General features: G+C 40.5%; 1 protein-coding gene across 2 annotated transcripts in view; it reads right to left on the bottom strand.

Moving 5' to 3' along the window:
- Window positions 1-26,801, bottom strand: part of rnf212b (ring finger protein 212B) — a 33,433-nt gene extending 6,632 nt beyond the window's left edge. For both annotated transcript variants that reach the window (XM_031891115.1, XM_031891126.1), the window contains exons 1-12: window positions 26,711-26,801; window positions 23,075-23,176; window positions 18,682-18,734; window positions 18,067-18,141; window positions 17,065-17,180; window positions 14,639-14,699; window positions 14,438-14,469; window positions 13,989-14,035; window positions 12,002-12,032; window positions 11,830-11,887; window positions 7,901-7,955; window positions 7,653-7,686 (exon numbers count right to left, since the gene is read on the bottom strand). In XM_031891115.1, coding sequence (XP_031746975.1) covers window positions 7,653-7,686; window positions 7,901-7,955; window positions 11,830-11,887; window positions 12,002-12,032; window positions 13,989-14,035; window positions 14,438-14,469; window positions 14,639-14,699; window positions 17,065-17,180; window positions 18,067-18,141; window positions 18,682-18,734; window positions 23,075-23,174 — 662 coding nt within the window. In that variant the 5' untranslated portion in view covers window positions 23,175-23,176; window positions 26,711-26,801. The remainder of the gene's footprint in view (window positions 1-7,652; window positions 7,687-7,900; window positions 7,956-11,829; window positions 11,888-12,001; window positions 12,033-13,988; window positions 14,036-14,437; window positions 14,470-14,638; window positions 14,700-17,064; window positions 17,181-18,066; window positions 18,142-18,681; window positions 18,735-23,074; window positions 23,177-26,710) is intronic.
- Window positions 26,802-27,278: the final 477 nt, after the last annotated feature.

Genomic DNA, 27,278 nt, shown 5'->3' with positions numbered 1-27,278 from the left:
TGGTATGGGAAGTCCTCAGCATATATACTCTTCCACTAATCCAATCACAATGGCACATTGTAACTCTTCAGAAAGGTGACATCTGAAACTCACAGAGGTGTGAATGCTGTGGAGTTACTTTGATAGGATTACCAAAGTATCATGCAATTCTTCAAAACAGGTGTTACCAGGTATGTAGATGACACTTTGGTTAAAAATATCTGTTGTTCGATTCCCACCATCCGCTGGAACACAAACTGGGTGTCATTAGAACTCTGCACCACAGGGCGGAAAGTGTGACAACCCATACCAAGGACAAGGAACGCAAACATCTCAGAGGAGCACTGAAAGTGGAAAATCTTATCATACTTACCGTGATTTTCTTTTCCTGGACTGGAACATGGCAGTGGGCACCAACGGGTTAATCCCCACGTCAGGTGAAGGACAGGAAATGACTCTCCAATAAATTTTCTCCCTGCCCTCCATCCGGTCTCCTATTTTCGACTGAATATGAGCTCTCTCCAAGGGCTGGGAAGTGTTGCCCACTGCCATGTTCCAGTCCAGGAAAAGAAAATCACGGTAAGTATGATAAGATTTTCCACTTTCCTGGTCCTTCACATGGCAGTGGGCACCAACGGGACCTTACCAAGCAGTAAAGGATACCACACGGGAGGGAGTATAATGCAACAAAAGGCATGCAAAACTGCCTGAAGAACAGCTCTGCCAAAATTAGCTTGGTTAGCAGAAAACACATCTAATTTGTAAAATCTGATGAATGTATTGACATTAGACCAGACAGCAGCCTTGCATAACTCTTCTGCCGAGACCTGAGCATGGAAGGCCCAGGATGCTGCCACCTCTCTGGTTGAATGGGCTTTCAACACATTTGGGACTTGCACTGCACTTATCCTGTATGCCTCTGAGATACAAGACTTGATCCATCTGGCTACCGTAGCCTTTGAAGCTTGACAACCGGCTTTCGGTCCTGCCGGAATAATCAAAATATTTTGATCTTTCCTAAATTCTTCAACTCTTCCCAAGTAAATCTTTAAACATCTGGTCACGTCTAAAGTATGCCATTTTTCTTCTTCCTCATTCTGAGGAAATGGGAAAAATACTGGTAGGACAATGTCCTGATTTCTATGAAAATCTGAAAGAACTTTTGGAAGAAATTCATTCGGAGTTCTGAAGACTACACAATCTTCTCTGAATATCAATAAATTCTCTGATACTTGAAGAGCTTGAATTTCCCCAACTCGTCTTTCTGACGTGATGGCTAGCAGGAAAGCAATTTTCCACAAAACAAATTTGAGTGGAGCAGACTGTAATGGTTCAAATGGTTCTCTAGTCAAAGCTTGCAGAACCAAACATAAGTCCCAAGGAGGAACTCTATTCTTTTGCTTAGGTTTAATTCTTTTAAGGGCCTGAAAAAACCGAATAACCAGAGGCTTAATAGCCCAGTTTTCTCCAAATAAGGATGACAAAGCCGATACTTGCCCTTTGAGGGTTGAAGCACTAAGGCCCAGATCCAACCCTGATTGTAGAAATTCCACAATACTCAGACTCAGGCAATGATATTTCAGGAGATCTTCCTGATTCCACACACCACTTAAGGTTTCCTTGCTGCCAACAAAGTGTTAACTGCATTATCTGACAGTCCTTAAAAGGTTTACCCTTTCAGTCGCCAAGCCGTCAATTTTAAACCCCCCGGATTGGGGAGGATCAATGGACCCTGTTTCAACATGCTGTCATGTACTGGGATTCTGAAAGGCGGCAATATTGTCATGCTGAACAATTGGGGAAACCAACTCCGTCTGGGCCACCATGGCAGAATCAGTATTACATTCGCCTTGTCTTTCTTTATTTTCTTCAAAGTTTTCCCAATAATTGGAATGGGGGGAAACGCATAGTTTGAATCGCCAAGGAATTCTGAAACAATCTTGGACCATCGCTTCCTTGTTCCTGAATCTGGAACAAAACATGTTCACTTTTCTGTTCTGCGAAGTTGCCATAAGATCTACTACAGGACATTCCAGCTTCGCCACAATCAGATTGAAAGATTCTTGATCCAATTCCCATTCCCCTGGGTGAGGCTTCCTGCTGAGCCAATCTGCCAACACATTTTGTTTTCCTGGGACATGAACTGCCCCTAAGGCTTCCAGGTGAACTTCTGCCCATGCACAAATTTGTTGTGCAACTTTCAATAGAGACTTGCTCTTTGTGCCTCCCTGTTTCATCAGGTATCTGACAGTCGTCATATTGTCTGAATTTATCATGACCGATTTCTTTTTGATCAGGCACTTGAATTTCAAGAGAGCCAGACGGACTGCCATAAGTTCTTTCCAATTTGAGGAAAACATTATCTGAAAAGACTTCCATTTCCCCCAGACTGTTTTTCCTCCCAAATGGGCACCCCAGCCCAGTTTGCTGGCATCTGTTGTCAGGTAAACCCAATTTGGTTCCTTCAGGGATTTGCCTGCTAACAAATTTTCTGATTTTGTCCACCATGACAGGCTCTTTCTGAGCTTATCATAATATGTTGATCCTTCTGAAGACTGTTCCATTGTCTCAGAAATTCGAACTGTAGGATGTGGTGCATAGCCTAGTTCACTGCATCCATGGATGCCACCAGCTTCCCTATCAACTGTTGACACACCAAAGCTGTTGAGACTTGAAATTTGGAGAAACTCTCCATCAGCCGAATTATTTCTATCACTTTCTCTGATGGGAGGAACAATCTGAATTGAATTGTATCTATCATCAACCCTAGATACCTCATTATCTGGGTCGGGACAAGAGAAGATTTTTGCGTATTCACAATCCAGCCGTGTTTTCCCAGCATCTTTAGTACTATCATAGTATGTTGATTGAGTACCCTCGGACAAGCTGCTTTTATCAAGATGTCGTCCAGGTAAGCGAATATTTCTATTCCTCGCAATCTGATAGCTGCAATCAAAGGAGCCAGAATCTTTGTAAATGTCCTTGGAGCTAAGGCGAGCCCAAAGGGCAGAGCCCTGTATTGGAAATGAAAGCCCTTTAGGCAGAACCTGAGGAATTTTTGATGATTCGGATGAATTGGAATGTGCCAATAGGCGTCTTTTAAATCTATTTTCACCATCCAGTCTAAAGGCTGAATTACCTGACAGATCGATCTGATGGACTCCATTCGAAAAGACCTTACCCGTAAAGACTTGTTTAATCTCTTCAAGTTTAAAATGACACGAAAATCTCCTGAAGGCTTCCTCCTCAGAAAAAGATTTGAATAGACTCCCAAACCTGTCTGGTGAACCGGGACAGGACAGATCACATTTTCCTCTAGGAGTTGACAAACCATGTTCTCTAAGGCCTTGGCTGCTTTCCTGAATCTTCGGGAGTCTTAAAATGAAAAATGTTTCTTGTGGAAGATTTACGACCTCCAGGCAATATCCTCTTAAGATGGATTCTATCACCCATTTGTCTGAAATAGTATGAGCCCAAACAGCCTGGAAATCGAGGAGTCTTCCCCCAACCCCCTGCTGCCGGACTCGCACACCTTCATTGGTTCTTGGTTTTATCTTGTTTACCCTCTTTCTTGAAGTGTTGAAAAGACTGATTCTTTCCTTTCCAAGAATTCTGTCTGGAAAAATTCCTTCCAGGTTTATACGATCTGACATCTTTAAATGAAGGTCTAGCTGATCCAGATGTCTGTCTTCTCCCTCTTTTATCCTGGGGAAGAAAGGAAGATTTCCCTGCTGATGCTTTAGATATAATGTTGTCTAACTTAGCACCAAACAAAAGGTTTCCCTCAAAAGGAAGAGAACATAAATTATGTTTAGATGAAGTATCCGCCATCCAGTGCCTTAACCAAAGAGACCGTCTAGCTGCGACCGCCAGACTCATTCCCTTAGCTGAAAAGGAAACTTGATCAAGCGAGGACAAAATCATTTGTAGCTTTAATTTTTTCCAAAATCTTGACCATATCTTCTCTACTAGACTTGTCTTTTAAAGCTATTTCCAGATCTTGTATCCAAATCTTGTTGGCCCTGGCCAAAGAAGTTATGGCAATAGCTGGTTTACAAGCTGCTCCTGCCACCACGTAAGACTTCTTTAGGATGGAATCTTGCCTTCTTTCCATAGCATCCCTAAGGGATACTCCTTCATCAACTGGTAAAGTAGTTTTCCTAGCTACTCTAGTAATTGACGCATCAACCTTTGGAGCTATATCCCAATCTTTCACTTCTTCCTCTTTAAAGGGATACATTTTCTTTATCCTTCTATTTAGGTAAAACTTTTTATCTGGAACATTGCATTCTTCTTTGACAAGATCTTTGATAACTTGATGAACTGGAAAAACTTCAGATTTTTTATTAACAGATTTAAACATAAGATCAGATACTTCAGAAGACTTTTCCTTAACTTCCAATTTCAGAGTTTCTCTCATAGCCCGAACCAATGGGCCGATCAAATCCATATTAAAGCAGATATCTTCTCTATCATCAAGCTGTTCCTCAAAAGAAAATTCAGAATCACTAGAAATAGGAGAATCCGAAAAAGATACACCCAAAGAGGTAGCCGCTTTTCTTCCTTCTCCTTGAGACTGTAAAGTCGACATCTTAGATAACATATTCTCTGTAACTTTATTAACCATATCTTCCATAGATTGATCAAAGGAATTCTTCATCCACTCCAAAAGCACTGATGCATCTTGAGGAGCTGATGTTCCAGCCACTTGATCCAGACAATTTTGACATTTCTTGTTATATAAAGCCGGGTTATTACAAGACATGCATTCCTTCCTAGCAGATTTCTCCCTCCTGGCATCCTCTTCTCTCCTTCTCCCTGGAGAACTAAACAATAACACTGTGTAAATAATTTCTTAGCAACAAGCTAAAAAAGGCTCTGCATGTGTCCACTCACCCACTTGATCTTGAATGGGATCTCCTCCCAGAGCTCATAGCTGAAAAAGGGGGAATAAGGTAAGATTACCAACAGGCAGCAAAACAGCAACAGATCCCCAGGGAGCACTTACTGCAGTGACAGAATCCCTCACAGAGCCCAACCAAACTCCAGCAGAAACCGCCGCAAACACAGCGAGGAGAGCTTCCAGACGCTCAGATTTGAAAATTCGCGCCAGGATGACGTCACCCGCGAACTTCCGCCCAGGAGCGATACCTGAATCAGGCGGCTTACTGCTCATGCGTCCCAACTGGAGCATTACGGCTTACGGCACCAGAGGCAATGGATGGCCATGGCCCCAGAGAAAGGCCCTGCAGGGACACACACAGGCACCCCCGGTCCCGCAGCGTCAGTGGTAGAGCCAGGTCCGCTGGAATGGGGTGAGCTTTCTTCCTGACAGGAAAAAATAGGAGACCGGATGGAGGACGGGGAGAAAATTTATTGGAGAGTTATTTCCTGTCCTTCACCTGACGTGGGGATTAACCCGTTGGTGCCCACTGCCATGTGAAGGACCAGGAAAGCTTGTGGCTACACAGACTGGGCTTTTGTCAAAACAACAGCAACTAAGCCCAACAGGAACACCAAAAGAAATAACCGTCCTGAGACACAGAGTAGGCGCAATATAGTCATCCCAAATGTAGCAGGAGTGTTGGAGAAACACAGAAGAATTTTCCACAAACACCACATCCCTGTGTTTTTCAAACCTAGCAACACGCTGAGACAAAAACTTGTACACCCAAAGGATCCAACACCAAAGGAAAAACAAAGCAATGTATACGCAGTCCAGTGTAGCGAGGAGTGCACAGACCATTACATTGGTGAGACAAAGCAACTGCTCTCCAAGCGAATGGCTCAACATAGGAGGGCAAATTCTACAGGCCAGGAATCTGCTGTATTTCTACACCTAAAAGACAAGGGACACTCCTTTGAAAATAGCAACAGCCAAATTTTGGACAAAGAAGACCGCTGGTTTGAAAGAGATGTGAAAGAGGCCATTCAAGTTAAAGTGGAGAAACCATCCCTAAACAGAGGTGGGGGACTTCGACACCATCTGTCTGCTACATACAATGCTGTTCTAACATCTGTACCCCGGCAGTTTCAGAACTCTTCACACATCCATTCATGCAACTCTTACAAGTAATACCTGTTTTGAAGAGTTGCATGATACTTTGGTAATCCTTTCAAAGTAACTCCACAGCATTCACACCTCTGTGAGTTTTAAATGTCACCTTTCTGAAGAGTTACATAGTGCCATTGTGATTGGATTAGTGGAAGAACTAAAGAAGCTGAAGAAGCTGCTCTGATAAGAAGTGAAACGTCTTCAATGATTACTTAACAAGGCCAGCTGCTTTAGATTTAATTAGATTTAGTTTTAGATTTAATTATACTAGATATACCATGACCTGGAAGAATGAAAATCTTCATAGTCATAGAGAAAGAGTACCGCACATTCAGGGAATAGAAAAAAAGTTTATTGAAAAACTCTGTTTCAAGTACAAACAGTACTCTTAAACACTGTAAACAATCAGCATGGAGAAAAGAGGCAAAGAAATGTACTGTAGTAAAATGGAGTGAAAATAGGTGAAACTATAATGTTACAAGTGTTGCTGTTAAGTGTAAGTGGTTATTAGGTTTCAACACATGTATCAAGTGAAAGAATGTTGCAAGAAGTGTCTAAACATTTAAGTATAGGGAATAAGTTTCAGGGACAAACAGAGCAACAACAGCAGGACTCAAGGCAAATGAGGGAGAATAGTATCAAATCGTCCACATAAACTCCTGAAGGACAGAGTCATGCGTGTCTGAAACACTGGAAAAGTAGGTATGGGATCCCTTATCCAGAAACCCTTTATCTACAAAGCTTAAAATTATTTCCCTTTTCTCTGTATTAATAAAGCAGTAGCTTGTAATTCCATATTGGAATCCATATTGGTAGCAAATCAATCCTGTTGGGTTAAGGTGTGGAGATTCAAATTACATAAAGATCCCATATTCAGAAAACCCCAGATTCCAAGCATTGCAGACAATAGATCCAATATTTGTATATATTAATACTGTGTCAATGCATATAAGCAAAACATCATCATGTCATCAAAAGGCATTGAGGATAAGTCAATATACATGTACAACTAAGCTAGAAGGACACTTCATGTGTTTAAGGAGACCAAGAAGGGACACACCACAGTGCTGGAGTGCTTAGGTCATGTGGCCAAAATCCTATACTGAAAGATGATGCAAAGAAATGAGGGCTCTGTCATTCCCCAAAGTATTTGACTGCCTGACAGTTAAAATAAACTGCACCCTAGAGTTGTATGATATAAACTGACTGCACCACTCACATGCCAGTCTATCACTGCCCCTTTGCAGCTCTCTTTCTCCCCAAACTATATATCTAAATTCCTCCATCTGACCACTATGCATTGGATAGGGAGATAACAATGGGGGCGCAAGTTCCCTCATGCATAGGGAGGATGTGATAAGCCGCTCAACTGAAGCAGCTGATTTGTGGTAAAGAATGCCTTGCACAGTTAGCAGGGTTGCTAAAGGGTTTCTGGACAGGCAAAACTTTTAGATTTCTTAAGTGAACTAGCATAGGTAATGTTAGGCAATTATAGATTTTTGGTCAATTTTAATTCATAAATAAATGCCCCTTGTATATCCCTGGTTACCCAAAGGACACTACCTTTGCAAGTATATATGTATGTAGGAGTCTAGTGATCATGCATTGCTTTTCTTACCGATTGGAGGAACTCCTTGTAGACATTGGCGATTCTAAAACAAAAATTCAATCAAAAATTTTGCACCAACTTTCACATGGATACAATTAAATGTTTAATAATGCAGCTATTAAAGAGAACAGTTTACTGAGAAATATCAGATACCTAGAAAATAACCATTTTTTCATGGCATGAAAAAGGTCTAGTTTATTTTCCCTGCTCATTATCACATGTTCCAATGGTTTCATTCATGTTGAAATGATGCTCACCATAACTGGATATTGGTGTGGTCCTTTCCTGTACTCTGCCTGCTGATAGTGGCTGCTGTAAAAAGATATATCTAATATTATGTCAACACCTAGACTGCACACTTTGTTCCCTGTCCCATGTCACACTTGCAAACACTTGCAAATTGCAATACAGACATAGTTCTATAGAGAGATATAATAGCTAAGTCATCTACTAATGTCTCCATAGGTGGGGCTGCCAACTGCATTGGCATTAGGCCACTGTTTTTTAACCATATGATAAAATTTTATATTAACTACACCATTCATTGGACTGAAAAGTTCTCTTTGCAAGAGTTTTAGGTAATCCATCCTTGAATATGCCAGAAACTTGTCTGATACCATAGTTCTGCCAGGAACTTTGTACATCTGAAATAAATTATCATTTTCCCAGAGTGGTGTGTTGGCAGGACAAAGCTGTTACAGTGGTATATGCTATTACTCCCCTAACACCTTATGCACTGTATTTATTAAACTAACGGTACAATAAATATGATTGGTTCCAGGGTCAGGCTGGGCCGCAGAGACACCGAAAAAAAACCGTTGTCCTCCCCTGACGCGTTTCACTTATGCGCCCTGAGGGAAGGACATCGGGCGGGTTCCCCTGCAGGGGGTTGGGGGGGGAGTGGCAGGGGCACCCTGGGCGGTGTGGGGCCCCTGGGGTGGCAGCCCCGGTGGGTCCTGCACCCCTACTCTGACTCTGATTGGGTCAGACAGTAATGTCACATTTAGGGGGATTTCTTTTCCCCTCATAAAAGAGCTAATACCCAGTGACCAGAGTCTCTATTTCTTTCCCCAACCATTTGCACCACTATGTAATATGGCCTTCAGTATAGAAGAGCCAGTCCCTCCATGGCTATATGTTGTTTTTCCCTGCATGGCTATATGTTGTTTATACTTCTGTATGGAATCATTGACTTTTTTCCATCCCAATTTGGGTTGTTTTAGGGCAGGGGTGGCCAAAACGTTGATAGCGCTCCATCAGTCGATCCCTCATGGATCACTGGTGGACAGCGATGTAGCTGGGGATGCGCAAGTGCTGCGTGAATGCGCACATACGCTGTGTTGTGTACGTATGCATTCACGCCTCACTTCCGCATTCCCCGGTAATCAGTCGACCGCGTAATGAAAAAGTCTGGCCACTCCTGTTTTAGGGTCTAGGGTTTCAAAACTATTTTTGCAATATAAACAGACCAATCTTGAAATATATACAAAATCTGAGGGAAAAAGACCGTTTAACATATATCTACTATACCGGGGGATGAAAGTGAGACAACACCCCATACCTTATCAGTTCTTTAAATGGGTTGTTCACTTTCCAAACACTTTTCAAATGGTACAAGATAAATAAATACTTTTTTCAAATTAAATTCTATATTTGATAATAGCATTTAATGATAGCATTTCCATAAACCAGGCTCAGACACTGACTTGTTACACTTTGCTACCCTGGTTGATACATTTTTCAGCAGCATCTGTAGAATGTTAGCAACTACCAATAATAACAGCTGCCTCAGGGATTGTGTTTAGCATGGTCAAAGAAATTTACTGTATCACATTAGAACAGTTTGTGAGTCGGTAACCCTCCCCCTCAGAGCTACTCCGGGGAGACACGAGAAGGTAAAAAAATGAAATGTAAATATTAATATTAGAAAAACAGTCAAAAATAAAAAGCAATTTAAAAACATATTTATTTCTGATGAACTCTTTGAAAACAACAGAATTGAAACAACCCCTTTAATATGCCAAATATGCTGCTAACTGCAATGTCTGTCCTACACATTCTAAAGGGCAAGCCAAATTCTACATACAAGGAAGTGCAAAACTTCCAAGTATAGCATCACCAATAAAACTAAACAGCCATATACTGTACAATCATGATGTAGAGAAAAAAAATAGATAAAAGCAACCAATCTTACACCATGTTCTTTTTGTGCACACTATAGAGGCATATTTATTATAGAGTGTAAGACAACATCACCGCTGATGTTGCCCATAGCAACCAATCAGCATTTAGAATTGAACAGTCACCTACATGTAAGAAAATAAAAGCAAAGATCTGATAGGTTGCTATGGGCAACATCACTGGTGATGTTGGCTTACACACTATAATAAATATGCCCCATGTAACCCAGACAGCCCATACTGTGTTCGAGCTGGCTACTCACAGGACATCCCAAACAGGTAGAGCATACAAGAGTCCAGCTACTGACAAATTAAAAAAAGAATTTTAGCAAAGAAGGAATACAGTAACTTTGTTAATTAAACACTATATACACACATAAAAAGGTCACATAAAAGAAAGACAATGATGAACACAGCACTTAGTTTCACTACAGACATTAGTAATGCATAAACTATCATAAGCAGCTGTTAAACTGGGATGAAATGAAACTGCCTCCTCAGAAGCTAGGGCTCCTAGATCCTTAGATGATTTTATGTTCAAGCATTATGTGATTCACAAATGTTAAAACATTTCTTCTATCGTCATTTTTATGGTGTACTTTTTTTTTCTAAATTACACTATTTACATAGCAAATAAGTCATTCTACCATTTAAAATGTAATATTTGAACCAACAAATGTATTTTTTAGTTGTAATGTTGGTGTGTAGGCAGCCATCTCAGTGCATTGTGGCTGAGCTTTTCAAAAATCATTTATTATGATGAGTTATTAGAGCTTCTTCCGCAGAATCCTGCATTGAAATAGTTTTTTAAAAGTGCAAACAGATTTTTTTTTGTATTTAAATTTAAAATTTGACATGGTGCTAGATATATTCTTCAATTTCCAAAGTGCCACAGCCATGTGACCGGTGCTCTGATAAGCTTCAGTCCCTCTTTACTGCTGTGCTGCAAGTTGGAGTGATATCACCCCCTGGCCCCCCTCAGCAGCCGATCAGCAGAACAATGGGAAGGTAGCAAGATAGCAGCTCCCAGTAGATATCAGAATAGCATTCAATAGTAAGAAATCCAGATACAATAAGGGCTCTGGCACACGGGGAGATTAGTCGCCCGCAACAAAACTCCCTGTTCGCGGGCGACTAATCTCCCCGAGTTGCCTTCCCCTGCCATCCCACCGGCGAAAATGTAAGTGGCCGGTGGGCGAGTCTTTTTCGGCGATCTCCCGAAATCGCGCCGCCGCGTGTGCCATCCCACCGGCGACTTACATTTTCGCCAGTGGGATGGCAGGGGAAGGCAACTCGGGGAGATTAGTCGCCCGTGAACAGGGAGATTTGTCGCGGGCAACTAATCTCCCCGTGTGCCAGAGCCCTAAGTAGGAGAAGCAATAGGTTGTCTGAAAGCAGTTCCTAATGTGTAGTGCTGGCTCCTTCTGAAAGCTCAGAATTGGGCATAGTGCACCAATATTACAAAAAAATGTATTACTAATATTACTAAAAAAGTAAATTTATTGGTTCAAGAATAACATTTTAAATGTTAGAGTGAATTATTTGTTATGTAAACAGTGTAATTTAGAAATAAATAAGGACCAGTAATATTAACTGATGCATTTTAGTAACTGAAGACATTTAATCTTTTTATGCTATCTTGTATGTAGCCAACTAACCAGTGTTGGGTGCCAGTAGGGCTCACTTACCAATACTGATGCTAATTTGCACAAGTAATTGTGTAACGCCTAATCAGTAATTAGCGTCAAGCAGTCTACTACAAGTTAGAAAATTAAAGCAAATATATGATTGGATTGCTATGGGCAACAGCATTAGAGCACATTAAATTACATTCTAAACAAAGAGAATATCATGTTTGATTAGTTCCTTCATTTATTGTTCGATTCAGACATATTTGGCTGTATAGTATTATTGGCTGCACTATAATTGAATATATTTATATTTTTTTCTAGAATTGTAGTTATAAGTAATAAGATCTTTAGTATCTGTAGTGAGCCGACACTTACACTCTGTCCTCCTGAGCGTGACAATCCACGTAACAGTGATTCCGCAGAGGATGAGCGGCTATAAAAAAAGAGGCAATTATCATCTTTGTCTGCACTTCATCATCAAAGCTCAAATGAATATAGATAATTTTACCAATTTAAGCAACAAAAGTGTGTAATATAAACTCCATACCTTGTATCATGGTTGCTTTGCTGAGGAGTAACTAAAAAAGATTTAAGCACAAAAGTATTTGTAAGTAAAAGATTTAAAGGGATTCTGTCATGATTTTTTATGGGTACTTTTTATTTCTAAATTACATTGTTTACATAGCAAATAATTCCCTCTACCATTTAAAATTCTATTCTTGAACCAACAAATATATTTTTGTTAAGCTGGCCATACACGCACTGATAATATCGGTGCGTGTATGGCCAGCTTAACATTGTAAGATCGCAAATCGCCACGTGTGTGGCCACCTTAAGTTGTAATATTGGAGTCTGAGCTTCCAGAAGGAGCCAGCGCTAGACAATAGAATTGCTTTCAGATAAACGACTGTTTTTCCTACTCCCGTGTAACTGGAGGAGTCATGGCCGGACTTGGATATTTTACTGTTGAGTACTGTTCTAATATCAGCCACTTTTAGCAATACAGGTATCAGGTAGTTGCTATCTTGCTACCTTCCCATTGTTCTGCTAATCGGCTGCTGGGAGGCAAAGGGAGGGGGTGATATCAGTTCAACTTGCAGCGCAGCAGTAAAGAAAGACTGAAGTTTATCAGAGTACAAGTCCCATAGCTGTGGCACCTTGGGAAATTAAGAATATAAAAAAAAATGTGTTTGTGCTTTTAAAAAATGGATTTCAATGCAGGACTCTGCTGGATGAGCTCTATTAACTGATGTGTTTTTAAAAAAAAACATGTTTTGCTATGACAGTATTCCTTTAAACAGAATAAAAGCCATTTCTATAACAAGAAATGTTAACTATGACATTAATTTACAGAAAGTATAGCCAGTCCATAATCACTCTGCTATAAATAAATCCTTTTTCACCGTTATTTATTTTGTATGGTTTGTCAATTGTTTGCATTCTTGTTCTGCCTATTTCCAGCCTGCAAGTGAAAAATACTATTTTATTGCCACCCCAGCAGCCAAAATCCGATTGACTGTAAAAGTCTGATTATATTGTTATTCTTATTTTTACAGGGAACAGCATGCTGAAAGATCTGTAGCTTTATATCACCCCAATGATAAAATGCTACATATCTCCTGCTCATTTATATTGAATGACAAAGCCACAATCAAACCTTATCCCATCTAGGGACAGGAATCTTTTACTCTAAAATGCAGAGGCATGCCTATTTACTAGACAAGATAAGGTGCAACAAAACACTACAGATCTCCCTGTGTGCAATAGTTTATCTTTTGACTTTGCTATTCCATTCAGACTTTCATACTGCCAACTAAATTGCAGTTAAAATTCGGGTGGGCGATTATGGTTATGGGGCAGTCGGTTCGGGGACCGCATCAACGAGCTGATGCGGTCCCCGATCCGACTGGATTTTCTAACCTGGCCGATCGAGATCTGGCCAATTTCAGGCCAGATATTGGTCGGCCAGGCCGCTCTGTTCTGCCCATACACGGGCCGATTAGCTGCCGAATCGGTCCAAGGGATCGATATCGGCAGCTATAGTCGGCCCGTGTATGGGGACCTTTAGTCAATAGGTGCAATACATTAGTCCTATTATCCTCTTTCTTTATATTTTGTCTGTGAACACAAATAGCTGCACAAATGCTACATTTAGGATTATTTATTGAGTACTGTTTGTTAATATCTCTGATTAATGTTAGAATGTTTGTATTGGGTTTGAGGTTATATAACTGTTAAACGTCTGAATAGGTTCTCTTTCTAATACATTTTACATTTGTGTGTAGTGCTATGTGAAACTAAGGGGCTGATTGAATAAAGAGAATCTTATTGCAGCCCAGAAAAATATTACAATAACGAATGACCTTGTAACTTGTTTGAAGACTCAACTCAAACATAATGTGGAATTTAAACACAGATGTAAATTTAAAAGCTGAGACAGTATTAATCCATGGAGTTGCTGATAACAAAGGCATAATTGACTGATAAGAGAAGAGTTAATGTACACTTCCAAGTGCCCAGCAGGTTCCATTTACCTGTCTGAGAAGGAGAGGTGATAGCAACAGGTCGAGGTATATACAATCTGACAGAAAAAATACAAAGACAATAAATTAGTAATGTTGCTTCACTACTGCGGGTGACTAATCTCCCTGAAAACGCAAAGTTGCCTCACAAAACTTTGGGTGGTTTTAGAAAGACAATGTGACACATATGGTTTCCCACCAACTATTTACATTATTGTCGCTAAGGAAGCATTCAGAGGAGAACAGTTACTCGTGGGGTGACTAATCTCATGTGTCATTGCTTAAGAATGCACAATAATGGTAAAAGAGTATTTCCAAAAACAAGCTACAAACTATTACTTTTCAATGTAGACTTGCAGCAATACCTCTTCTCACCACAAAGTTGCGCTCTGACACTAATAAATAAAATATTTGCTTGCCATTTAAATCAGTAAAAAATACATAGAAGAATTTTTGTGCACCTGTTGTTGTTTTGTGATCTGGTCAAAGAACCCTAAATATAAAAAAAAATAAAAAATCCTGAAATATATATGAAAGAAGAACATTGGGTATTTTTTAAATTGTTTTAATATCACAACATGCATAGCATTTATTTTATCAATAATTGGTCGGAAAAATCATATAAAAAGTCTTCTTTAGCACAGAATGAATTATTCCATTACCTTAAGAGCACTAACCAGGGTTCTGAGTTCTGCATTGTCTTTTTTCACGGTTTTCAACTCGCTTTAACAAAAAGGAATATGTCACTGGAGATTAAATGTGCATCATTGTAAAGTTGTTGATATAAATTTTTCATATGTTACATCTTTATGCAATTTGAAGTAATACACTTTTTGGTGCTATTTCGGGCCACTTGCCCATAAATATACATTGTGTTGTTCAGAAATGTTCAAAAAGAGTTGTAATACTTAAAATTAATTATACATTTCTACAAATATACTGTAACATTAATATTTGGAGTAACTTTTCCCATGTCAGCCCAGTAATACAACCACTGTCAACTACAAACGCCAGTTACTATTGTACAGGCTTGACAGCAGAAAATCTTACATGGTCAGAGATTTTTGCAGTACTAATGCCACATGTGTAGTGGTTTCCCACTATAGATGGAAATTGGCACAATAGGCAATTGTCGCTACACTGTATGTTTGTTGCCTGAAATCGCTCATTTTTAGAGTAGAGTCACAATGATGATAGGGTTCATTTACCAAGGGGGCACATGGGCTATACGCACTAATGGTTTAAAAATATGTCTATCAGAGCATATTACACCTGCTTCTAGCTTAATTTAGAGCCTCTGCTATTAGAGCCCTGTACTTACTTCCAGAATGCCTTGCATCTCCTTTTAGTTCTTTTGCACATTGTGAATGACACAAAGGCAGCAGACCCCCATGCCGCTTTATCCCTGTAAGCAGGGATGTGTTGTGGGCAAAAAAACATGGCACTTTATGCCCATTTTATGCACTTTGCATCTTTCCCTTTGAATAAAGGGCCAACAGAAACAAAAAAACAAGACTTAATGTTTAGCTAATGTGCCACAACAAACTAAAGTTTTAGATTTACTGTATATCTATTCATAGGGAGATTTCCTCTCATACTGCACCAGAGGATCAGCCAAATCCAACTAGTTCTCACAAGGGTCATACACTAAAGTCCAAAAACTTAGCTTTTAACCATTTATTTTGCCCAGAATGCAATGTTTTTGTCCATCATCCGAGAGTAACTCAGTTATTGGCACTACAGTTGCACAGTTGTGCATAAGTTATTCCAGGGTCAATATGGGTGTTGTACAGTATCCAAAATGCTGTTTGCATTGTATTCAATTTGTGCAACTTTGTACTGCCTGAGGCTGCATCATGCAAAGGGAGTCTTGGAATTACCGCTTGATCAAGGCACAAAAAACTCTAGAGCTCCTTTTTTTCCTAATTGTCTTGGATTTTGTACTGAGGGCCATATGTATAAAGGGCTTTTAGGGCTTATACACATGGGCATTTCACCCTATTTTGATTTCTCCCGTGTTCCACCACAGGGGAGCGCATAATGAAACACAATTCATCTTCTTATCTGCCCATACTGACAGAGGCACAACTAAGCACCAAAAGCTGGCAGAACGTAACATGATACGTTTCACTGGTGTTCAGCACCTGGATGCGCCTGTGTCAGTATGGGCAGATAAAAAAATCAATTGCATTTTGTCCTGCATTGCCCTGCAGTGGAACGCAGGAGAAATCCACGGCAGGGAACACTGGGCAAAAGCTCATGTGTAAGAGCCCCTGAGACGCAGTCTTGAGCGCACCTAAATGCATGAGCTAATTGATTCCATTTAATTCTGTCTTATTATACCACCAACATCCTACCACTTTTGGGGGGTGGCCCTTGGGTGCCTATATAATAGATTTTCTTTTTTGAATAAAAATCCCCCCAGCTGGAAAATGTTTGCAGAAATCAGAAAATCATGTTGATGGCATCAGTTTCACAATTTGGGGGGTGTATTTTGGTCCGGAGCCGGGCCCAAGTACAACAATGTTTATGCTGCTTTAATGAACTCAACATGCTATATATTTTTATTTGTTCAAACATGTTCATAATACAAAAAATAGAGACATGTAAACTCACAATAACATTCCATTAAAACAAAAAACATCAATGCAATATATGCATTTTTAAATGCTTGGCATGTATTTTTTAAAAGATATTTAGAAAAATGTCTATGTGTAAAACAGGCTCAAATCATCACTCTGAGCAAAAAAAAATCTTCTAAATGTGATTTATTTGACCATAATTATGTGGCTATTTTTGTGCAAAGATCTAGGACAAGCAGTTGTAAATTAAATAGACTTGTTGCCTGTTGGCACAGCCTCCTACGTTTTTTACAAATTAAAAATTAGCTATATAGCATGTTACTGTTATAAATTCCCATTTTAAAAGAAGGCTATGGTTATCATTATATAGGGAAAAATATGTTTTATTTATTGGGACGGTGCATTTGTATTAAACTTTGTGCTAACATCTTTATATTACATTACATTTGTTACGTTCACTTAACAAATATGCATATATTATTATATATTAATATATATTTTAATACCTTTCTTGGCTGTTGACCTTCTGAAGAGCATCTTGTAATGCACGCTGAGTCTTACAAAGGTAATGTTTATAAAAGGCCATTTGAAGTTCAAGCTGCTGCTTTTGAAAGCTCGACACCTGTGAACAGTTGAGATATGTAGGCTAAATAGGCCCAACAGCAAAAGGTATTCCTACCCAAACATTTACTATAGCTACTCAAAGCACTTAAAAGGATATACCTAGGTAAATGATCGTATTTATTCTAAAGTTTTCTGACTCTACAAATCGCTAAGCATCACTACTAACAAAGAAAGTAAAAAGAAAGATGCTCAGAATTATATTTTTTGGTTAGAGTAAATCCAGACCTAACTTTAACTGTGCATGCTCATGATATGTGATTGCTGGAAAGAGAACATTAAGCAGTGCCAGATGTGCCCACCAACCCTGCTGTTTTACTCTCTTTAGCAATAGGTACAGCAAACAGGATACTATTGGAGATACATAGTGGTACAATTTAAAAGGGAGGCCTTTGGAGTGGGCCTAGGATTTTAAAAGGTTTAAGCCTTTAGGGCTCCAGATCTCAGAGCTATGTAAGTCACTCAGAACAATCTAGCTTGCCTGCAGGATGAAACTTTGCTTGACTTCGGAAAACCGAAGCGATGAGCAGGCCTTTCTACCGCCGATTTCCTTTGTTGACAGTGGAAAGGCATTTAGGAGCGATAAGTCACCAGCAGTAGCAAGGATCTATCACGGGCCACTAAATTGCTCCATGAGCCTCAAGTTATTATGTGGTGTTTGTGTAGCACCCACATGGTTATGCAGTTCATTAGCAAATTATCACAAACAGGCATTATAAAATAAATAAATAGAGAAAAGCATAGAAATGCAAAAGGTACCCAATTTTAATGGCAATTTGCACTTTCAGTTCATAGTATATAAGTAGGGAGGGCTGACTGTATAGCAATGTGAGCTTATGGATCAAAGTCACTTGGAGCACTTGACAACATCATATTTTAGAACACACCTGAGTAATTTGATCAAAGTACTTCTGAGCTATCTGCTTGTGATGTCTGAAAAATATCTTCTCCTGAGGCTTCATCTATTTAAAGAAAACAAAGTAGCTAAAAATAGCAGCCAAAGAGAAAATATCATAAAAAATCAAGGAGGCATGGGAGGTAATGCATATTGGTACAAGTTTGGGATTATCTATCTAGAGACCCATGGTCAGACTGGGGGGTGCAGGGCCCACTGGGGCGTCTGCCTCAGGGGCCCCTCTACCCCCCAATGGCCCCCACTGCCTTCACACCCCACACCCCCCGCAGAGGCCCCCAACACTCTTCGAACCCCTCGGTACCCTGGCGGCCCAGTCCAACGCTGTTAGAGCTCTGGAATACGGCAATGCAATTTCCCATAATTTCCTATTTAAGCAAATAACCTAATAACCATATCTGTATAATGTGTAATCTGTAATGTCATCTTTACATAAAACTATCAAAATATATGCTATGTATAAATAAATGTAGTAAGAATAACAAACTTTTTTTGTTAATAGATATTACTCAGTGTGAAATTTGTGGTACAGTATGTCTTTTCAGTGCCCCATAGTCATACTTCTCCAGTAAAAACTAAATCCACTCACATTATCTGATATTTGCAGGTATTTGCAGGCTCTTTTGCAGACGCTGCATTTATCTGCACAGGAAAAGAAAATGATTAACGTTAGCTATTAACTACTATTAAGTGCTGGCTCAAAGTGCGAGGGACAGGGTTCAAATCCTATTCAGCACCATCCATTGTGCATGATAGCCAGGTGTTATACCGGGGGCAGGGAACTGGTGCTGCTGTTTTAGTCATTTTCACGGATTGTAAGAGATATGGAAAACACACTTAAATATAGACTAAAGGTGGTGATAGACGGGCAGATTTCAACTACCGACTCTGGACCTTCAGACCAATTCGGCAGCTTATCTGCCCCTAACGGGCCTAGCCGACCGACATCTGGCCTAAAATTGTCTAGATCTCGATTGGGCAGGTTTGATTTTCTGTTGGATCAGGGGGTGCATCAGCTTAATGAAGCAGTCCTCGGCCTGATGACACATATGCCTGATGGGAAGGCATAGAATTAAGGGTGTATTTTTCCTCCTTGCACTGTATCATAGAAAAGAATACATGCAGTTAGTCAGCTATACAGATATTTTGCCCAAAGCCAGTCACCTTTCACTTTTCGATGCTGGCACAGACCACATTGTTATCATAACATAAGAGAGGAGCAGGGCACATCCAAATGATAAAAAGTTACAACTTTATTTTACATATCAAAAAACCCAGCGCGTTTCGACCCCCATTCAAAAGGAGGGGGTCTTCGGCAGGGGCACATATAAAAAGCAAGCTTTTTATATGTGCCCCTGATGAAGACCCCCCTCCTTTTGAATGGGGGTCGAAACGAGTTGGGTTTTTTGATATGTAAAATAAAGTTCTGTAGGTGTGCAGCATTACATACCTGAATTTTCACATTGTTATCATTTGAAGCTCTGAATTTACAAGAAGGCACTTGTAAAACATAAAGCCTGAACTTCACAATGTAGTCTACAACTACTAACCTAATGCCCTGGTGCTGAAGAATGGTTACAACTCCAACAAAATGGGACAATAACAAACTGAATGTATCCAAGATTTTCCATAAACGTCCAATAGCCCTGCTAATGTGTGGTAATACACAAAAAAACAGAGGGTTTTGTAGCCTAGCAGCTCAAGGGGTTGGGGTGCATGCGTGTTCAGCTAAATGTAGTCTGAACTTATCATAGCAAATTACATTTCCACTATTATTTACATGGTGTGTAAATAATTTATATGCAGTGTAATTGCATTTATTTTTACTGCATATACACAGTTTAAGTACACTCACGCATTCCCCTGTGGTGGCTTACTGCACGCACAGAAACACCAAACACAGGTAGAACGCAACTTCAATGGTGTAACAATAGAGGAAGCAGACTGTGTGCTTGTGGGGTGGAAAAGAGGAAAGGGAGGCACAGGACCACAGGGTTCATTTCCTCTGTTTGCGAGTGGGCCAGGGGAAAGGGGGCCGGGTAGAGCTTGTTACTTTGTGCCAGGCCCCTGGAAAAAAAGATCTTCAGAGGGGTCTGATGTAAAATAGCAAGCCCTACCCAGCCCCCTTCTCCCTGCCCATACGCAACTTGCTTTATTCCACTTGCGTTCAGCATTTCCATGTGGAAAATGTGAGGTCACCAAGCAAGCGGATCTTCTCCTGATATCTCCACCTATAGGTGGGCGATATTGGGTAAATTAGAACGATGTGAATAGGCGTCTGTTGGTTCGGGGACCGCATCAACCAACCTATGTGGTCCCCAATCCAACTAATTTTTAAACCTGCCCGATCAAGATCTGGACGATTTCAGGCCAGATGTTGGTCGGTAGTGCCCAGACACGGGCCGATAAGCTGCCAATTCGGTCTAAGGGACTGATATCGGCAGCTAGAATCGGCCCATGTATAGCCACCTTAAAGGGAATGTCAACCCCAAAAATAATGTTTTGCATAATGAAAGAAAACATAATTCTAAGCAACTTTCCAATATGAAATAATTAAAAATTTGTAGCGCTTTAAACGTTATTTGTAAATGTAATTGCTATTGAAAGCAGCATTTGCTGAACTCCTAGTTGTTACATTTTACATTTTAAACAGGTCTGTCAGCCTGCTGCCTTGTGTTACAATGTTTCAACAGTCTGAGCCACCAGGGCAGAGAATAGAAAGCACAGGCAAACACTGCTTCTAATAGCAATTATAAATACAAATAACTCAAAAACCATTACAAACTTGTAATAAATGTATATTGCAAAGCTGCTTAGAATTTTGGTTTCTTTTATTAGGCAAACAATTATATTTTGAGTTGCCTTGTCCTTTAAGCCTTGGGTATTTTACCTCTACTGTCTGACATGAATTAATTCTTTGGATGTACATTACTTGGTATCAATTTGTAATTTGGACGGCTGTAGCGTAGAATAATAAAACTTGCACAGTGCAGTAAAAACCAGAAATGGCAAGTGTGATTGCAGACTTCAGCAGTTAACTCAGCATTTGTTGAGATCAGCAATCATTCAGGCTTATTACATCAACCCTCGAACCCACAAACAAGAAAAAGCAAAAAAGGAAACTGATATGAAATGGAATTTCAGTAAGGAAGTAAGAGAACTTCATTTTAGCCTCTGTACAACTTTAAGCAGAACTGGTTAATAATTTGTAAACAGCGCCGGGCACCCCTAGGCCACCCCCCATTCTGCCGCCCTTTGTAAAGTATTAGTAATATTAGTAGTAATTATTAGTATTAGTTAAGATGCAATAAAAATCACTTTCTTTTTCTAGTATTGTATTAAATCTTTTCTAGGAGGGTTTATTTCCATTCAGGTCACCTTAAGATTAGAGTAGGAAAGGGCAGCTTTGATAAACTGCACATCTGAGAGTCACATGATCACAGTCTTAGCACAAGTTTTAAAATAATACTATACACATGGGTCTGTTCTAACCACAAGAACCACAAATAACAGCCCGTCTGTGTGCAATGACCTGTTACCCTTTTATCCTCACATGCCCAATCACTCATCAGCAACACATCAGCATAGCATTTTTTTCTCATTCTCTCTCTCCCATATATATATATAAAGCTGACAACTTGGAATTTTTACAGAAGTTCCAAAATGCTCTTGTATACAGTATATAGTGATACAGTATAATGTAAACCAATATAAAATTAATAACTCATAATAGAGGTCAAGCATGGCTTGTAAGAAGCATAATAAAGTTTGAGCAGATACACATCTGTTAGGGCTCTTACACACAAGTGTTCTTCCTGCATTCCTGTGCAGTGGATCTTTCATGCGTTCCACCTCAGAGAAACGCAGGAAAAATTCAGTTCTGTATTTCCTATAAGTTTATACTCAGTGCGGTGCTGGCAAATGCCAAATGCAAGTGAAATGCAACTTGATGGATGTGTGAAGCTGTACATACTCTGAAAGATCCGCTTGTTTGGCAAGGTCACTAAATGAGTGAATCTTTTTTCCAGTATGCCCACCCTGAGGATTGTTTGGCCCTCGGCCAAATGAGTGGATGGCAATGACAGGGATACAGGCTGTCAAGAGGAGGACTGCATTAGCGAGCCAATGCCATCCTAACCCTAACAAGATTAGGGTTGTGAAGTTGTGCAATGCTTCCTCCTGCAGGCAACTTTGCACAACTTCAGAAAGCCAAAGCAACGTGTAGGCCTTTTCACTGGCGACTCCCATTATTTCCGGTTAAAAGGCATCAGTTACTCGCCCGCAGTAGCAGAGATCTATTGCGGCTGACTAACTGGCTCTGTGGGACATTAGCCTAAAGGAGAAGGAAAGTCATTTTGGCAGTTTACTGCCAATAGATTCACCACATTAGTGCCACCTAGAACACTATATTTATTCTGCAGAAAGCTTTACCATACCTGAGTAAAGATCTCTAGAAGCTTTCTTTGTTTGTTTATGATTGCAGTTGCCATTTTAGCTTGGTCTCCATAACTTCCTGCTGTAGATTTAGAGGCTGGTAGCTCAGATTACACATTCCTAAGGGGGTTGGGAGTGAGTTTTATGAATTCTTATGGGAGGGGGAAGGAGGAGTAGGGACTCTGGCCCCTGTGCACGCTCTGGAATGAAGGATTTTTCTGAGAGAGGAAGTCAAATACCGAAGAACATGTTTATAAAAAAGGAGAAAAGAAATCCTGTGTTTCTTTTAATAGAGGACTCGCAGCTACCCCGGGCTTTTGCGGTTCTCTCCTAACAGGGGCACCAGTCAGGGTAAAAGGTAGGCGATTAAAGTCACTTGGGGATGCCTAACTTTTTGGCACTCCCAAGTGCTTTGCCTTTCTTTCTCCTTTATAGTACAATTTCAGTCTGTTAGCTTTAGATTGTTGCATTTAAATGTGCGATCGATATCCAAACATATGCTGGAAGAAGAAAAAATGTCTGCAGTCTTATACAGGGAAGGTACTGACCTTGTGTGACGCATTTCTGACAGTGTATGTGCCCACAGTTGGTGATATAGAAGGTTTCATTCTTATCCAGGAAACACATGTTGCAGTGAAACCAGTCCATGTCTGAAAAAAAGCAACCTTCTTTATTCACCAGATATATTTATGGTACATATAACAGTTATCCTCCAGTAGTATCTGTCTGGAAATGTATAGCCTTTGCACTTCTGGCTCTAAAGCAATATTGATTATATGTTGATTATAAGACTTAGAGAATACCCACCTCTGTTACACTGTTTTAAGAGTCAGATAGAGAAAACACAAAAGGATAAACATGCACTGCTTTGAATAACAAGTACATTTACACAGCGCCGGATTTCTAAACCGTGTGCCCCAAGGCCGCCCGATTCTGCACCCCTAACCACCCCCGATCGCGCATGCGCAAAATTTCCAAATTTCACTGCGGGGGGACACCATGTCGCCCCTAAGTTTATAGTTACATAGGGTTGAAAAAAGACCAGAGTCCATCAAGTTCAACCCATCCAAGTAAACCCAGCACACACAACCCACACCTACCAATCTATACACTCACATACATAAACTACTGTATATACTCGAGTATAAGCCTAGTTTTTCAGCACCCAAAATGCTTATACTCGAGTCAGGTGCCATGGGTCCCTCTAGACTAGCACCCTCTCTCCTTTGTGTGCAAATTAGGCCACCTGCAACCAGACCCTCCAGTGCCCTTGCCTAGGATCCCACTAGCAATACTTATTTCCCCTTACATCTCCTCCGGGACCGGGTCTGCTGCCAGTTTGCCAATGTGCAATGAGCTTGGGGTAGTACTCATATTGTTTTTGTTGACCCTCTTCTCCGCTTACAGAGCTAGTTTACTGTTTTTCTTTGAAATAAATATTGAAAAACATATACCCCAATGATGCCTCAATGAATGTAATTTTATTGGTATTTATTTTGATTGTTAAAACTTAGCAGTAGCTGCTGCATTTCCCACCCTAGGCTTATACTCGAGTCAATAAGTTTTTCCAGTTTTCTTAGGTAAAATTAGGTACCTCAGCTTATATTCGGATCGGCTTATACCCGAGTATATACGGTATATATACAACCACTAATACTAACTGTAGATATTAGTATCACAATAGCCTTGGATATTCTGATTGTTCAAGAACTCATCCAGGCCCCTCTTAAAGGCATTAACAGAATCTGCCATTACCACATTTCTAGGAAGGGCATTTCCCAACCTCACTGCCCTCACCGTGAAAAACCACCTACGCTGCTTCAAATGGAAGCTCCGTTCCTCTAATCTAAAGGGGGGGCCTCTGGTGCTTTGATTGTTTTATGCCACCCTAGGCCCAGTCCTTTGATGACTCGCCACAAATCCAGGCCTGCATTTACAAGCCATCACAAATCTATAATGAATGTACATTTTTACTTAGACTTACATAGAATTATAGAATAACATTTTCTTTAATTATGCAACACAACCAGTATTTGAGGAGGCCCCTTTTAAGGGACCCTATAATGATAAAAACAGAGTATGTATTTGAGCCTAATAACATATTATCAAGTGGAGTAGGGCACAGCATTTGGGCATAACTGGTAGACTGGAGACTCGGGTGCTGTATCCCCATGCATAAAAAAAAATTAAAAAACAAAAATGATAATCTAAATTCTGATAACATTTGTATTCACTACAAAAATGTTTTATTTAAAGTGCAACTTTAAAGGCAAGGGCACACAAAGCATCTGGTTCGCCTCTCTCCACCTGTATTTTATAAGCGCCTGCAGGACCAGAACTAGGGGTAGGTAGTAGAGTCACGTGTCTACGGTGTAAAGGTGAGGGGGCGCCAGGGATGTACCTTTTTTTGCCTGTGCCTACCCTGGGCCCTTGTTCCCACACCGCACCAATGTCCTCCTCACCGGCCACATTGCTTCTCTCACAGTAGTCTTTAGCACGCGAGATCATGCATTCATGCAAGCGTAGGGGGGGGGGCGAGGGCAAGCAAACCGCCCAACCGGGTTGCCTAGGGTGCCTATGTCTAGTTGCACTGACAGGCACAGAATTAGCCTGAAAGTTCAGCTATATGGAGTGGAGATCAGCCCAAAAAAAATCCAACATTAGGCACCCGCTTCTGTCTGCCTGCCTACAAAAGGGTTAGTGTGCCCTTGCCCTAACAGTTTTTATCCTATCGGGTCTGCTATTTTCAGCTTCTACTAAAAAAAGTCACTCAGTCTGTTAATTAGCCTAAAGTCACACTCAATGTTAATTAGGCTAATATCCCACGGGGACATTAATAAATCTTATAAAGATTTAAAAAGCAAAGGTGGCCATACACGGACCGATTTTTTACTTACAAACGACCGATTCCCGAACGATCCGATGCTATCGTTAAGTTATCGTATAGTTGGTGGTGTACGAACGATCGTCGTCCCACTAAACGAGCCGACATTATCGTCCCCAAAATCGATCGGCCAGGTTTAAAAATTTTGGTCGTTTAACGATAAAATCTGCCAGTTGGTGTGAGTGTCAGACATTTGTCTTTCAACGATTGTTCTCTGCGCATGTCACGATTGCCAGCAGCGGAAGTCAACGACATTCGATCGTACGTAGATGTACGATCGTACGTATTTTACGATAATGATGCGACGAAATCTTTCCCGAATTATCGTTGCTCGTGGATGGCATATCGTATGGGAACTCGATCGCCATACGATCGTTTGTCGATATAATCGTTCATCGCACAACGAGCGAAATCGCCTCGTGTATGGCCACCTTTAGAGTAAAGGTCCCCATACACGGGCCGACTATAGCTGCCGATAACAGTCCCTGCCCGTGTATGGGCAGAACAGAGCTGCCTGGCCAACCGATATCTGGCCTGAAATTGGCCAGATCTCGATCGGCCAGGTTAGAAAATACGGTCGGATCGGGGACCGCATCGGCTCGTTGATGCGGTCCCCGAACCGACTGCCCCATAAGCTCAAATGTAATCCGATTTTTTTTTTTTAAAGTCCCTTTCTACCCGATATCGCCCACCTGTTGGTGGGGATATCGGGTGAAGATCCGCTCGCTTGGCGACATCGCCAAGCGAGCAGATCTTATAGTGTATGGGGACCTTAAGGTTTATATTTTCATATGGTTTTCTATCTTCCCTCTTGCAAATCAAAAGCCCAGCCAAGTTTATATGTGTGTATGTATACAAGGCCGCCATCAGAAACTTTCAGGCACCCCATGAAGTGCCAAGATTTTGGTCATTCAGCTTATAGGGGGTCAGTGGAATTTGCCCTAAGTTTAACCCCTTCCCACCTACCTGCCTCTGCTCTGTGCTATCATTACTGGATATGGAAGTTAAGTTAGTTTTCGCATAAGTTGCGTGAACTGCAAAGGGGCCCAATATCTAGTCAGTAGTAAAAATAATTAATGTGCTAATAAGTTAGTATTTTAAATGGGGTGCAATGGAGTTTATACATAGGTTACGTAAGTTTCTTTAAAAGTAGTGTAAATTTTTGCATAAGTAACGTAAATTGTGTAAGTGTAAGGGCTCAATGATGTTGCTGTGGGGCCCAATAACCAGTCATTACCCTGCTGGAAAGTTCATGCAGAAGAATAGCGTAGGTTTTGGCATAACTTTCTAAATAACTTACGCTATTTACGTAACTTTAGCAATGCGACCAGGCCCCCTTACGGAAGAAGATTTCATAGGGCTCGGGATAACTGTACCTCCTCAGTGAAATAATGTACCCCCTGTTGTAAAATATGAGGATATTAAAATATTAGAAGTCACATCAGGGTTTCACAACCTGTATAAAAGCATTTGGCCTACAGCCAAAAAGTAGGTACATTTACTATATATAAATATATGGTGAATGGGAGGCAGCAGTGCTTCTTTGCCCTGTCTATGAACAGAAAAGACTATTATTAACATTTATTTATAAAGCGCCAACATTTTCCGCAGAGCTGTACAATAAGTGGGTTTCATACATTGGACATACAGAGTAACATATAAAGCAATCAATAACCGATACAAGAGGTGAAGAGGGCCCTGCCCAAAAGACCTTACAATCTCAACCATTTACTGGGGTGCAGACATGACCATAGGCAAAGGGTGATTTTTTTTTTTTTTTTTAAACTGACAATTTTTATTGGTTTTATTGATCATGTTGCATTACATCAGGCAAAGGGTGATTTTAACATTTGGGCAGGTACACAAGT

This window comes from Xenopus tropicalis, chromosome 1 (assembly GCF_000004195.4).
Source record: "Xenopus tropicalis strain Nigerian chromosome 1, UCB_Xtro_10.0, whole genome shotgun sequence".
Lineage (NCBI taxonomy): Eukaryota > Metazoa > Chordata > Amphibia > Anura > Pipidae > Xenopus > Xenopus tropicalis.
Note: the sequence above shows the minus strand (reverse complement) of the source record. Positions and strands in the feature narration are given on the sequence as shown.